We start from the raw sequence: 15,700 nt of genomic DNA on the forward strand, positions 1-15,700 counted from the left end.
TCGGTCAGTCAAATAAATAACCCTACACAAACTGAGCTGAATCCTAAGATTTCAGTTTCACACGACTCCTGGCACTCTAGTGTGATCCTAGGCCTGTAAGACCCAAACGAAACCAGGGGAAGTTAGAAAAGCCAAAAAGAAAAATTTGATCTTGTGCCACTTTGCAGCTGTTTGAAGCCTCCTCTGTTTTGAAAGGTTTTCTCTGACTTGCAATAGGAGCTATATGGTAGATATTCTGCTCTAGGCCCAACCCAGGTATATATATCTTTGGTGTCTATATCCAAATATCATCTAATAGCTTTAGTTATTAAAGCTTTTTTTTTTTTTTTGAGTTTTGGATTGACATTTCATAACAAGGCTGGCCCCTTGAGCCTGTCACATCACATAAAGGAGTGGACTATTTTCTCAAGCTTGATGATGAGTGGGTCATATCCAACTCTGTGTATATAACCAATTTAGATGTACAAAGTTATACCAGGCATACACCATTACAGTGGGCCAAAAACTCTCAGTGCTCTGAATTATTTCCACATCTGTGAATTCCTTGTGTTTTATGCTGTGGGGGCAGAAAGTTGGGCTACACTCCCCAGTGCATTAAGTGAAACGTGAGCCCCCCATCATTTCCCCAAAGATTCCATTTTGGCTCCAGATAGTACCCTGAACTAGGATCTTGTATTCCTTGAAAAATGCTCTCTGGTAAAAAGGAGCATGTTTGTCACTCAGTGCAGGTTTTGATGAAGGCCAAAGGCAACATCTTTTGGGGAAAGTTACAACATTAATGGCTATACAGATGCTATTTGGCTCTTTACTCTTTGACAAACCGCAGAAAGAGGGTGCTAAACGTGGGTACGCATGTACTGTAGAGAGACCTACAGGACATTCTAATAGTATCAGCTTTGCCATACCTTGGCGGATTTCGTAAGCAGGTTACAGCTAGGGAGGATGCATTTGCTATTATATGTGAAGAGGTGATCCAGCCCGTTCAGTCCATTTAGACTTTCCAAGTGTACTTCTGTAATGTGCTGTAATGCAACTGCCCCACATTAGAGGACAACAGCAAACGAATGGCCCTGTTCCTAATTAGCTGTTCCTTTGAGTGCCTTGTAAAGCTGCCTCTGTTATTGTATACATAATGTCCTGGCACTAGGCTGCAGAAGGCGCTGCTAGGATTCAGGCCAGCCTCTGATGTGGTGAGTCGTTGTCATGGGCAACTGCGTTCCCCCGCTCCTGCCTGCTCACCACAGGCGCCACAGGAACCATCCCTCCCCGCCTCTCCTCCGTCCTCCTCTGTCCTCCTCCCAAAGCCTCCTGCTTAGGGTTGATTCTAGGGAAAAGGGAGCACTTGCTGACAGACCTCTGTAACCAGGTCCTTCTCTGTAGCACCACACCAGAACAAGGCTGAAGCCTTGGTGAAGGATGACCTTGGCTCTCTTTGACGGTCTGATTTGCTTGTTGTTGCTTTGGAATCTTTATGCACTGTCAAATGCTGGATTGTCTTTGCGTGACCTAAGAAAGCTTTGCTTTAAACTTTGCTTGTTTAAATGTGGGTTCTGACGTATGTGTAATATCAGTCCCTTTAGGCACTTCTTGATGTCACCACACAAACCTCATGTTTAACTTTTGTGATAGAAGGGCAGTTTAATTTGACAAAATTTCTGTGTTGAACATTCTGTGTTGGCACACGGAATTACACGTCTTTGGGAAAAACTCCACAGTTGTAATGCTGTTCTTCTATAATGTTTTTCCCCACACCCCTTTGGTTTTAAGTTTGAAGTGGTTATGATGATGGTTTTGGATGAGTGTATAAGCAAATATTTCTGTCAGCCTGATTAGCTTCCAGAGCATACCATGCAGTCTAACTGATTTGGCAATGGTTGTGTTTGGTTGGTGTTTATTGACAACCTGGCATGTATACATCTTTGAGGATGATTCAGAGCTATCTCCCTCACATGACCTAACTGAAAAATTAAATAAACCTTCACCCCAGTCCCAACCTTTGACATTTAAGTTCAAATACACCTACATCCATTACACTCCTGTATGATACGTGTAACTTCTGCAAAACACGAATTGAGCTAATTCAGATTAAATGACTTGGAATTAAATGATATATTCTTATTTGTATATGTTATATCCTACAGTGCAACTCTACTGTTGTCATTTCACTGGCAGTTGTATTTTTTCTACATATTTCCATTATTCCCTCTGCTTTTCAGGGTCTTATTATTCACCAATAATTTATTTCAGAAGATGAATTTCTGCTACTTTATCACGAGCTTAGAACTTTCACATAAATATGCTCCTAAGGACAACAATAGCTTCATTAAGTGCTAAAGGGGTACTATGAAGTGATATCATCATGTCATGTTTGTGCATTAGATCTGCACACTTTGTTACTGGTCACAATCTGCTGGAGTTATTACTGGGGAAGCCACATTCTTAAGCCCCATCATGGAAAAATGACTGCATCTTTCTTCATCAATAAATTGCAATTCAAAGGTCCAGCATTCATAATGACTTTTACATATGCTGAAAACCCAAGGTTGCCTGAAATATAGAAATCTAATGAGTTATTCTCCTGTCAGAAATAAGCATACATTCATTTAATGCAGAAATAGTAATATTATGAATCCAAGATCAATTTCATAAATAACTAATGTTGGCACAGTGGGTAGTGTTGCGGCCTCACAGCTTCACGGTTCAATCTTGAGCTTGGTTTACTGTCTGTTTGGAGTTTCGCATGCTCTCTCTTTATCTGTGGGTTTCCTCTGGGTTCTCTGGTTTTCTCCCATCTCCTATAAAACATGCCAGGAGGTGGATTGGCTCCCCTAATTGCCCGTAGGTGTGAATGTGTGTGCATGGTGTTATGCGATGGACTGGCAAATGGGATGAATTCTTCCACCTTCCAGAGTTCCAATGTTCCTGGGACAGGCTCTGGGTTCACCAGGGCTCTGACTAGGATAAACAAAGATTATTTCTGAAGATAACTGATAAGCAACTCATCAAATTACAGCCTTATCATTGCATTTATGTATAATAACATTTGACAGGAAAATAGCTCCATACATATGTGAATGCATGTGAAAGGCATTTGCGTCTCTTCCTCATTCCCTCATTGTACTCAGTCTTATTCTGTGAGCATCCTCCTTTCTGCTTTAAAACATATTACTCTAAAACAGTATATCTAACAGCATTGATACATCTTAATCCTATTATATTAAAATCAATTACTATATTACAGTATGTGCTTGAGCATAGAGATAAATACCCATCTCAGAACATAGATTTATATATAATATGTCAATCATTTTGTGTGTTTTTTTTTTTCTTTGAAACTATTGTATTTCTATATTCTATTTTTGATGCATGGAACTGTTGTTTTCCTGACAATTTCAACAGTGTGCAATATTTTAACCATGCCTTTGGTTTGTAGCTGGCAGATGGCACCAGTTCTGCTATTATTAACATTTCGCCTTCTCGCTCCAGCCTCCATGTACGTATGTATGATTTAAATGTTGTGTTGTGATTTAAATGGCACACCTATTAATGTCTTGTGTAAATGTGTTTTATTTCCTCTGTGTGACCCTGCATGTATGTGCATGTTCAATATATATGCATGCCTGTACTTTACTCTTAGATTATGTTATTATGTCCTCTGTCCAGGGACCAATACGTTTAAAAATCAACTTAACATATAATTACAATACATGCCATTATTTAATGAGATATATTAATTCCTAGCACATTGGCTAGTTTTGATCATAAAATCAAGTACAATATAAGCAAAATAGAAAAAACCCCAGATATAATGGAATAATTAAAAAACGTTAAAAATAATTAAAACTTTGTTTTTAGGCTCTGTCATTTTCATGTGGGACATTTATGAAATACTTTGGTTTCAGTTGAGTATTTGTTTGGGGAGAAGTGTATGAAAAACAGAAACATTTTCCCAATTATGATACCACTTCAGGGTAGCTGTGGCCATACAGTCATAAATATAGTAAAATAAATATGTCTAAAAAAATGGTGCTCCAAAGTACTGCTGTCTCTACTAGCCATAAATTGTACTAATTAGGTAAAGAAGGTTTTTACCGTAACTGGAAGGATAACAATCCAGAGTCTAAAGTTTAAAGGTTGTTCTAAGCTGTATCCTGTAAGATGTATTTATGCATTTGTGTGGATGTTGTAATAATAATAAATAATTCCTTACATTTATATAATGCTTTTTCTAGGCACTCAAAGCACTTTACATTGTATGGAGGGGGGGGTCTCCTTAACCAGCACCAGTGTGTAGCATCCACCTGGATGATGTGACGGCAGCCATAGTGTGCCAGAACTCCACCCACACACCAGCTATTGTGGGAGAGGCAAGGAGAGTGATGTAGCCAGTTCAGCGATGGAGATTATTAGGGGGCCACAATAGAGAAGGGCCAGTGGGGGAAATTTTGCCAAGACACCAGGGTTATACCCCTGCTCTTTATGAGAAGTGTTCTGAGATTTTTAATGACCACAGGGAGTCAGGACCTCGATTTAACGTCTCAATCGAAAGACAGTGCTATTTTTACAGTATAGTGTCCCCATCACTATACTGAGCATTAGGATGCACACAGACTACAGGATGAGCACCCCCTGCTGGACTCTGAAAGAGATTCAGGTGGTTAGAATGGTCACTTGTTATCATTCATTTCATCATACAAAAACTGCATATGTTAAAAATTCAACTTTGTTGAACCCGGCACTCCACCCAAATTATGCAATAATGACGGTAAGCCATAAACAACAATGGCTTCAAGTGCCGAGTATAAACATGTATCACTCTGTTTAGCTGCTAATTATGGACTGTGAAGATAAAGCTACTACTCTAATACTTTCCTTATCCACATTTTTATCCCTTATTTATATACAGTGCCCTCCACTAATAGTGGCACCCTTGGTAAATATGAGCAAAGAAGGCTGTGAAAAATCTTTATGAAAAGACTTTATTAGTCTTTATTGTTTAACCTTTTGATCTTCTGTTAAAAAAATTCACAAAAATTCTCTCATGGATATCAAACAATTGCAAACAAAACACAGGTTTATCTAAAAAATATATCTTTGTTAAATATAGGTGTGCAACAATTATTGGCACCCTTTTAATCAATACTTTGTGCTACCTCCCTTTGCCAAGATAACAGCTCTGAGTTTTCTCCTATAATGCCTGATGAGGTTGAAGAATACATGGCAAGGGAACTGAGACCATTCCTCCATACAGAATCTCTCCAGATCCTTCAAATTTCAAGGTCCATCCTGGTGGACTCTCCTCTTCAGTTCACCCCAAAGGTTTTCTATGGGTTTCAATTCAGGGGACTGGGATGGCCATGGCAGGACCTTGATTTTGTGGTCAGTAAAACATTTTTGTGTTGATATTGATGTATGTTTTGGATCATTTTCCTGCTGGAAAATCCAACCATGGCCCATTTTAAGCTTTCTGTCAGAGTCAGTCAGGTTTTCATTTAATATCTGTTGATATTTGATAGAGTCCATGATGCCATGTATCCTAACATAATGTCCAGGTCCTCTAGCAGAAAAACAGCCTCAAAACATTAAACAGCCACCACCATATTTAACTGTGGGCATGAGGTACTTTTCCATATGGCTACCTCTGTGTGAGCCAAAACCACCCCTGGTGTTGACTGCCAAAAAGCTCTATTTTGGTATCATCTGACCATAGAACCCGATCCCATTTGAAGTTCCAGTAGTGTCTAGCAAACTGAAGATGCTTGAATTTGTTTTTGGATGAGAGTAGAATTTTTATTTCTTGAAACCCTTACAAACAACTTTTAGTGATGTAGATGAATTCGGATTGTAGTTTTTGAGACTTTCTGACCCCAAGATGCAACTAACTTCTGCAATTCTCCAGCTGTGATACTTAGAGATTTTTTGGCCACTCGAACCATCCAACCATCCTCTTCATAGTGTGTTGAGACAATATAGACACACGTCCAATTCCAGGTTGATTCATAACATTTCCAGTTGATTGGAACTTCTTAATTATTGCTCTGATGGTGGAAATGGGCATTTTCAATGCTTTTGCTATATTCTTATAGCCACTTCCCATTTTGTGAAGCTCAAAAACCTTTTGCTGCACATCACAGCTATATTCCTTGGTCTAACCCATTGTTATGAATGACTAAGGGAATTTGGCCAAGTCATGGTTGAACAATTTCCTGTTCCTAATCACCCAGGTGTACTAAAAAAATTATCAATGGGAATATACTTCAAATATATTTTTTCCATATGAATTCATGGGGTGCCAAAAATTGTTGCACACCTATATTTAACAAAGATATTTTTTTTTGGATAAACCTGTGTTGTGTTTGCAATTGTTTGATATCCATGAGAGCAGAGTATTTTTGTGAATTCTTTGAACAGATCAAAAGATTAAACAATAAAGACTAAAAGTTTTTTAATAAAGATTTATTAACAGCCTTCTTTGCTCATATTTACCAAGGGTGCCAATATTAGTGGAGGGCACTGCAACTGTAGTGTAAATTAGGGTTCAATATATTGTCCATTTTGGATTGAGTACTTTTAGTGCTTATGTTATCAGAGAAGCTCTGTTCAAATTAAGTAAGTATGTAATACCTGTTATTTTTATTTATTTATTTTTAAAAAATAAGATTAGCTTAGGGGTGGCATGGTGGTGCAGCAGACAGCACTGCCACCTCACAGCTCCAGGATCCATTCTTGGTTTGATCCTGAGCTCACATCGCTGTCTGGGGGGGATTTCCATGCATGTTCTCCTTGTGGCATGCCAGTAGGTAGACTGGTTTAAATCTGACCACAGATAGTGGCATTACATTATACCCCTAGTATCTAAATTGGTGAAAAAGTGTTATTACATTTTGTTAATAAAACAAGGTGATAGACATTTGTTCATTTTGAGGCAGAGGAAGCCAACTAGATTTCAATACCGGGTTCAGTTTCTCTCTATTTTGTCTGCAAGCCTTATGGGTTAAGTGCGCATGAGTCAATGTATCTGTGTGTGTCATTAATTGTGACTATGTGTGAGTGAAAGGTGGTTTGATGGCATGGTAAAACTCATTGGTGTTATATGACCCAGTCTCCATAGCATTAGAGGTTTGGTTAGTCTTCATAACTGTTCGTGAGTCAGGCAGTCCTACACTACGCAGGCCCCTTCGATACAACTGCATGTTTATATCACACACCAAATGTAGCACTCACTGACTCTCCAAGCCAAGACTTGGAGGTTTCTATTTCTGCAAAGATATTTATTTTATTAGAAAATATTCAAACCAGATGATCAAAAACCTGAATTTTCTCTCTTGGTAAAGCCAAAGTAAATAGAGCTGTTAAAAGATTCCCAATGTATATCCCCCAAAGCCAAAGCCAGGAGCAGATGAAGGGGCAGTGCTTTTCAGCGACTTTTCCACTAATGAAATTTGCATGTAGACTTTACATGAGCCCAAGGACGCCACTCTTGCTAAGCGTGGTTGGCTTAAGGGCGGTATACCTAGCAGCTCATGATACAGCAATTGTGCTGTGCTTAAGCATTGTGTTAATCTATGTACAAACCTCACATTAAAAAATGTAAAACCCCAGTTTAGGATAGAATGTGAGGCTTGAGTCTGATGATAAATAACAATCAGCTATACTTCTTGTGCCACACACACACACACACACACACACACAAAACCCTTAAGGCTGAAAGTAGATGCTCATTGCTTGACTCTTGGTTTGATAGACTATCCCAATTTTAAGACTTCTATTTTTTTAGTCTAAGCATTTCCCAAAGAAGTTTAAAGCTCCTAAACTTGCAATAATTTCATGGTAGTCTGGAGTACTCCTTTGTCACATAAGATTTAACTCAAGTTTAAATTGATACCCAGGTTATATGCAAAATCCATAAACTATTATCCTTTTAGTAATTCACAGTGTTCCATGTGTATACACTGACAATTAGCTATTCATATATCTGACAAAGTAAGCATTTACATTTTGATTTCATGTAAAAAAAATAATCCATGCATTCATTTTCATTCAGTATGTGTGACACTACTACACATATCTTCCATATTTGTGGAATACTGAACTTTGACAAAAATACTGACCTTAACTGACTAAGCAGTGTGGTAACATTCACAAAATAAGCCTATTCTTTATATCTGACTGGCTAATTGAACTTCCTTATTTCCAATGTCAACAGACATCACAATCACTTGTTACTTTTTATGATGACTGTCAAACAGAGGCCTGTTTCACCAAGATGCAGTCATTGCGAAACATGGAACACTGCTGACCCGTTACATGCCAAGCCTCCAGACATTCCAAAGTGCAAAAAGCATTTCAATGATTTTTCCATTTTTCGTCTTTTATAGTTGACATCCAAAACAACTTCAGAAGTTTTGGGGAGGGGGGAGCCAAAATTGTGGTCACTCATAAAACAGAATGTTGGTTTATTGCTGAATTTTCTTTAGTGTGTCCAAATATACTAAAGGTTATTTAAAGGGTCCCCTTGATTCTGATGAAAAGTGCTTCTAGTGTTGCGTTATAACCTGGGATAGAGTGCATGTATTATCCATTTCTTCACTTTTTGATTTTTTTCTATACTTGCCATCCAGTTGGCTCATGTTGGTCATGAAAATATGAACGTTTATAAATCCCTGTACTGTCTTCTACGCACTTACATAAAAGGTAGCAGGTTGAATTTAAAAGAGGCTGAGATAAAGTTTCATGTCTGGAATTCAACCTGCACCAGAGCTCTAACTAATTTTTCACCCACCACTGTTGCAAATTCCTGAGGCCATATTGGAAATAGTTTTTTTTAAAGTCAAATGTCTAACCTTTCAGGCCAAACATCTGGAATTCCAGTGCAGTGTATTCAAAACATTCTACACATTCAAATCTGTGGATTTACCTTAAATCCATTTACTGCTAAGCTACCTGCAGCTTCTTCTTCTTCTTTTTAACTAGCTATAACCTTCAACTCTGGAATGGAGAATAGTACCAGGCACATTTTACAAGTTTTACATGAATTAATTCTTTGGAAGGGCAACAGAGTGCCCTGTTTTCACTCTGACTGTTTCGACCACCTTGTATCAACATTAGGCAGTGTGCCCACTTATGAAGCGACCTTGGCAATGTGCAGCTGGCACACAAAGCCTGGCTCTGCTGTCCTGTCTAGTATTATACCTCTACAAGTTCTGGCATGCTGGAGCAAATGATTGTGGCATTTAGCCATAACTACAGTGAAGCCCTCAACGGAAGGGCTCATTGATAGTTCTTATTAAGTGCACACACATACACACCCGTCTTGTCCTCTGTGGTGCAATAACATTCACAATAAAGCACTAAGCCCCAGACACATGGCCCCTCATTATACACATCTACAGCCATAAAATCATAAAAGTACTTAAAGTACACACACACACACACACACACACACACACACACCATCACTGATGGAAGCTTGACTGCCTGCACCCACTAATATTCCACTGGTAAATGTAGGTTAATGTAAAGAAAGAGGCTCATAAACACACACATACACACACTATGAAAGGCACTATTCAGAGCCTAGAGAGCCTGTTCTATAGCCAAACTGGCTCTGATGGCAATTGTGCATCACACAGCCAATCTTATTCACCCGCCTTATTCATGTCGCCTCTATGAAGATGTACTGCTTGACAGGGGAATCCCAAAAAACATCTCACTCGAAAAGCCCCAATTTCTGTGCTCTCTTTTTTTTGTGTGGCTATTCGCCATTGATTGCTGAAGCTTCATCTGGGTCTCTCTGACATTCATTTAATCACTTTTGTGTTTGTTTTTCTTTTTCTTCCCTTTATTTGCATTGTTTTCCCCCCCGATTGTGAAGAGCGGCTCCACATTTCTGCCGAGAAACTAGCCACATGGTTCTCACTTGCTGCAGTGGTGGTACCACAGTAGCATTTGGGGGCAGTGAAAAAAGCCTGCTTAGCACAAAATTAAAACTACCTGCATCTCGTGTTGCATCTCATAATTTCTGGTTTACTGTGTCATTTATCATGAGGTACTAAACATAAACATAATAAACGTAATAAGGATCTATGGAAATCATTGAATGATTTCATAGATCCAGCTGTGAACGCTTAGAATCCTCAAGACATTTCACCGCAATAGTTTTATACTCCAAGTATTGTAGAAATAGATCACATGTTAATAAGAATAACCTTTGTTTTTCCATCTCTCTCTCTCTTGACATCCTCACTACAATGGGGCCAGACAAATGTTCACATAAGGTCCCCCTTCACCCAATACACATGTACACGCATGCACGCACGCACAGATGTCCAGTGTGCTCCATTTGTGAAATCTACTATCACTGGCATCAACAATTTATTATCCTTGACATGAGTCATTGCTTTTCAGTCACCTAAAATAAACATGTAGACATATGCTAGACCGCACTTGTACAGACACATACACACACACACTCTTAAAACAGAGTGTGTTTACAATCCAACATGCTAGGTCTTAGTTCACACACCCGGCCACACATGCACAGACGAACACACACTTGCTGGCACCACTTAAACACGTTGTGCCTGGCCACCATGACACATGCTGTGCTGACATGTGCCACAACCGCACTGCAAGAAAAAAAGAAGCAAATTCTATCACTCCTCTCCCACTACTGCTTTTTCCTCCCTTGACGCAGTTGAAAAATAGCAGGGAAAAGAATGCTGGATTCAGCGTCCCTTTGCAGTACATGCCAGAGTCATGCTTCTGGAACAGACAGAGAGAGTGTGTGTGGGGGTGGACAGAGAGTGTGAGAGCTGGGCAAGAGCTGAGATCTCACATACACGGAATCTGTCTCTAAAATGGACATATGCATACACAGACAAACATATATCCTGTACTACTGGCTCGTCAGTCTTTTGCACACACACACACATGCACACACACACAGAGCGTACACGTTAACACTGTCTCTGTTGAAGGTCAACAGCAATTGGATAATTTGTTGAGTTAACTATAGCCTCTGGACGATGGCTCCCTAGGCTCACTTTGAAGTTGAAATATACTTTTTGTTTCTTGTATAGTGGCAGCGACACTGGCAGAGGGCGTAGTCTCATGTTGAAAGCACTGTTTTATCCTTCGTTTGGTGGTAAATGTGTTGCTGGCCAGAACAAAACGCGCCTATTACTTGCCACCTTTGAAATTTTCCCACCAGACACTTTCCACATCCCTCACGTCACACAAATGACGCCTAGAGGTGACCACTTTTATCAGTGGGAATGAACACATTTTACACTGGCACAAATCAGTCAGTTAATTCCTACCGCAGATTGTACAGGCCAAGAGCTTGTTACTGAAAGATTTGAGATTACATCCTAAAAGTCTAGCCTCATCACCTGTGAGGGATTTGTCATTTGGTTTAGTTTACTGTGGAAAGAACAGAAAGTTTGGAAAAAAGTTCTTTCCACTCATTACTCCTCCACCCCTTAGGCCTTTTGTGGACGTTGCCACAGACACTCTTGCATGTGCATGAACAATCTAGTTGTATAAAACAGTCTTTAAATTACTCTTTTTTTTTCCATACTGTTTTAACTTTTAACTTGAATTTTACTTACTGGACCTAGATGATCCACTGGGTAAGTTATTGCAGAGACAGCTACGATTGAATATGCTTAGTAAATTATCCACTAAAATGCTATTACTTTTAGTACATCTTTTTATTTTGTTGTCCTTTTCCTGTTCTAGGAGGATGAGGTTATGGATTGGTGGAGTAAGTTCTATGCCTCGACAGGAGAGAGGAAAAAGTGTGGGAGCTATCTGGACAAAGGCCTCGACACGCTACAGGTAAAGCAAAAAAATACCCAAAAAACATGCACAGCAATACACTTATTGTGTAACTAAGAGTAACTAAGAGTAGGTGGTAGTACTTTCAGATTTTAATCTTTACCAATTTCCACTCACTAACTGAGTCTCCTCTATGACACGACAGCTATCACAGCTACTTTGGAGGGTGAATGCTAATATGTGGTTGTTCCAAATCTCTTGCAACAAGCCATGTAATGTCACAGATCTCCTGAAATACATGAGCGAACAGATAGATGTGTGTAGCATCACTCTGATTGACAGGGGATGGAAGTTCATTCCTTCAACCTAGAATGTGCACTGCATATCAGATGGCACGCTTCATGTTCTCCTAGTGTGACTATCATGTTCACACTGGTAAATTCAATGAAATGTTTGTGATATCTGGATTATGTATCTCAAATGTTTTCTGATTAGCACAAATTTGATTTGAGATGTTATGACCCTACAAAAATCAGGCACTCCATACATAAGTACATAGTGTATAGTATAAGGTGTTGTATTTTGTGCATATGTCATTTGAGTGCATTTTGGATCACTGATGTTGGGATTTTAACTTACAACTTCATGACAACAAGGAGAACACTTGCTCCGGAGCAGTAGATTAATTTCAATGCAGAGGCAAAGTATACATCATCATTAAAATACTTATAGTATTAAATCACTATAATAGATGACTCAGCTGAAATCACATCAGTTCCATGCAATGCCAAGCACAACCAAACACAAAAAGTGCAATGGGAATATTGTCTGATGGTGCAGGAACATAAGCTTTGCAGCATGACTACAAAAGTCTGCTGAGCCACTGGGGACAGCACGTGCCGTCTTTCAAGTGTACACTTCCCTCTAGTCCACTCCAGCCCACTTCCCACGAGCCCGTCTGTTTAGAAAGCAGCCCTCGGCTGACAACTTTTCCGATAAATTCATGTCAGGGATGCCGCAGGGGGATAACTGAGAGCAGACAGGGGCTCAGCTACTGACATCATCAATTCATTCCCACTTGATCCACACTACTTTCTCCCCAATGCCACAATCTCTCTCCTAGCCAAACTTTCCATCATTTCCAGTCCCAGGAGCATAGTCTGACAGCTTTCCAGTCATCCTTTGTTTCTCAGGGCTTACCTTTCTCGTGTGTGGAAAGTTTGGCAAAAAAAAAAAAAGCAAGGCTGGGCTTTGCTCCTAAGAAGGGAGGAAGTCACACTGACACTGACTCTCACTCAGAACTGCTGTGATCAGCTGTTATTTTGAACTAATGGTGCCTCAGGGATAGAGAGCAAGACGGAGAAGGAGAGAGATTTTGTGTGATGCGTGCAATCGCACATTGGTTGTGGAGATGAGGCCAGAACACAGAGTGAATCATTTGGAACAACAAAGACTATTTATGGATATTCACTCTTGCTCTCATCAATAAACTGTCTCCTGGGTGGTCTTTTCAATGCCTTTTTAGGTAGCTGCATTATGTGGTGCATAGATACAGTATTACAGCAGTGTGTATTTTCCCCTCAGAGCATCAGTCATTTATACTATTTTTAAATGTCCTTGTAAAAAGAAAATTCCTTAATACCTTTACACTTATTACTATAACCACATTTAAGGTTGTTTTATACAGTTGAAACTTTAGACCCACAATTAAGGTCCATGACTTAAAAGACATCTTGGCAATAGATACAATAACGTGTGGTATATTCATCCGTTGAAGCATAACCATTATGTAACTGTATTTACAACGCTTTCCATGACTGATATTTCAGTTTATAACCACTCTCTCTATGTTTGTGAAAGTTTGTCTTCATCTAGGTCATTTTGAATGCCTCAGACTATTAAGTCAAGCCAACTGGACTTGTGGTAAAATCATGAAGATGTTTTTCATTTTCTTTACAGTTCAGACCACTTCAAGACCTTCAACATAAATCAAAATTCATCTCTCTACTAGGCATCTCGCTCTCTCTTTGTCACTCACTCAATATCATTCCCTCTGCAGGTGTACGACACTGAACTGGAAAAAGTTGACGGCTTTGAGCAGCTCACAGATTTCTGTCAGACGTTCAAGCTTTTCCGTGGACGCACTCAGGAGAGTGAGAGTGATGATCCATCCATTGTTGGAGAGTTCAAGGTGAACGCTTTAAAATCCCATATATGACATTGAAGCTTGTCATGCAATGACATGATACTCACTCAAATGCTAGAATTGGTTTTGCTTGTATCCCTGCCTGGCATTTACAGTAAAAAAAAAGAAAAAAAAACCTTACACGCAGAGCCAGATGTGTAATGTGAGGGATGTTCAGACTGCCTAACAGACCTCATAGATTGACTGAGGCTTTTTTTTTCCAATTGGCCACAAATTCAATCTGGAAAGTGATTGATACATTGCAAATCATATGTGTAATGATTGTGTTTTCATATATAGAAATTGCTTTTGTCTGACTTCTCTTATCTTGCTATACAGGGCATGTTTAAGATCTACCATTTACCAGAGGACCCATCTGCCCCTTCACCCCCCCGCCAGTTCTGTCTCCTTCCTCCTAACGGCATAGAGGAGTGTTTAGTTCGGGTGTATATTATTCAGGCTTATGGCCTGCAGCCCAAAGACACCAATGGCAAGGTGGGTGTTAGCAGACCGTTCAAGTCCATTACTGTAATTTTTCCCCTGTGTGTTGTATTTAATTTATTTTCACTCCCAGTCAGTTACCTGATTATATGGGTTTTGTAAATAAGGGACATTATAGATGGTATACAGGTGCATCTCAAAAAATTTTAATATTGTGGAAAAGTTAATTTTCTTTTAGTAATTTAATTCAATTTCATATATTCTGATATTTGTCCTTCTTAAATAAGTGAAATTGTTTAGAAATTGTCCTATATGAAGTATTCAGATACACTTCTCAAAAGGTAAGGTGACAGGTGAACACATACATAAAATATTTCATCTCAATGTCATATGTTGATATAAGCGTTCATAAATCCTCCAACATTGTTTTCTGAAATTTGTATGCAATGCTTATGAATGTGTTATGAAGGCACTTAAAATAAAGTCCAGGGCAAATTGACTGATATTCACCAGAGGTGGTTTTGGTGGATCCAAAACATACATCAAATCAACACAAAATTGTTTTACTGACCACAAAATCAAGGTCCTGCCATGGCCATCCCAGTCCACTGACTTGAAACCCATAGAAAACCTGTGAGGTGAACTGAAGAGGAGAGTCCACCAGTGTGGACCTCGAAATATGAAGGATCTGGAGAGATTCTGTACGGAGGAATGGTCTCAGATCCCTTGCCATGTATTCTCCAACCTCACAGCGGTTATCTTGGCAAAGGGAGGTAGCACAAAGAATTGACTAAATTGTTTCACACCTATATTTAACCAAAATCTTTTTTTAATATAAACCTGTGTTTTGTTTGCAATTGTTTGATATCCATGAGAGCAGAGTATTTTACAGCAAAGTTTTACTGTGTATAAGGATTTTCATGGGGAACAAAATCATAAGAGGACTAGAGATGTTAGTGTATGAATCTATAAAGTCAGCACTTCCTTATCAGCTATAGGCATGAACAGTGTACTGTCTCCACTGACCTGGCCACAGATTGTCTCTCCTGTGAGTCATTAATTATGAACACACTCTGAAGATGTTTTGTCATTACCTCTTCAGGTCAAGAGTTATGATATGGAACATTTCACACACGCACTAGCCTCCTCTACAATTATCGTCGTGGTTGGATGATTTTTCCACACTACTAGTGAGAGAGGGGTTGGTTTGAGTCAAGAGAGGTTTTGTTGCTGTATGTGCTGGACATTGATGAATATGCTGGTGTGTGTGTGTGTGTGTGTGTGTGTGTGTGT

General features: G+C 39.3%; 1 protein-coding gene across 9 annotated transcripts in view; it reads left to right on the plus strand.

The window, feature by feature from the left end:
• The window catches only part of dysf (dysferlin, limb girdle muscular dystrophy 2B (autosomal recessive)), an 88,372-nt gene that overhangs the window by 55,116 nt on the left and 17,556 nt on the right, over nt 1–15,700 (plus strand). For 7 of the 9 annotated variants that reach the window (XM_053629091.1, XM_053629096.1, XM_053629097.1 and 4 more), the window contains 3 exons: nt 11,743–11,841; nt 13,841–13,972; nt 14,306–14,461. In XM_053629091.1, coding sequence (XP_053485066.1) covers nt 11,743–11,841; nt 13,841–13,972; nt 14,306–14,461 — 387 coding nt within the window. Of the gene's footprint in view, nt 1–3,433; nt 3,498–6,985; nt 6,994–11,742; nt 11,842–13,840; nt 13,973–14,305; nt 14,462–15,700 lie in introns of all 9 variants that reach the window. The other 2 variants (XM_053629094.1, XM_053629095.1) reach the window with 2 other exon arrangements.

The sequence above is a fragment of the Ictalurus furcatus genome, chromosome 7 (genome assembly GCF_023375685.1).
Source record: "Ictalurus furcatus strain D&B chromosome 7, Billie_1.0, whole genome shotgun sequence".
Lineage (NCBI taxonomy): Eukaryota > Metazoa > Chordata > Actinopteri > Siluriformes > Ictaluridae > Ictalurus > Ictalurus furcatus.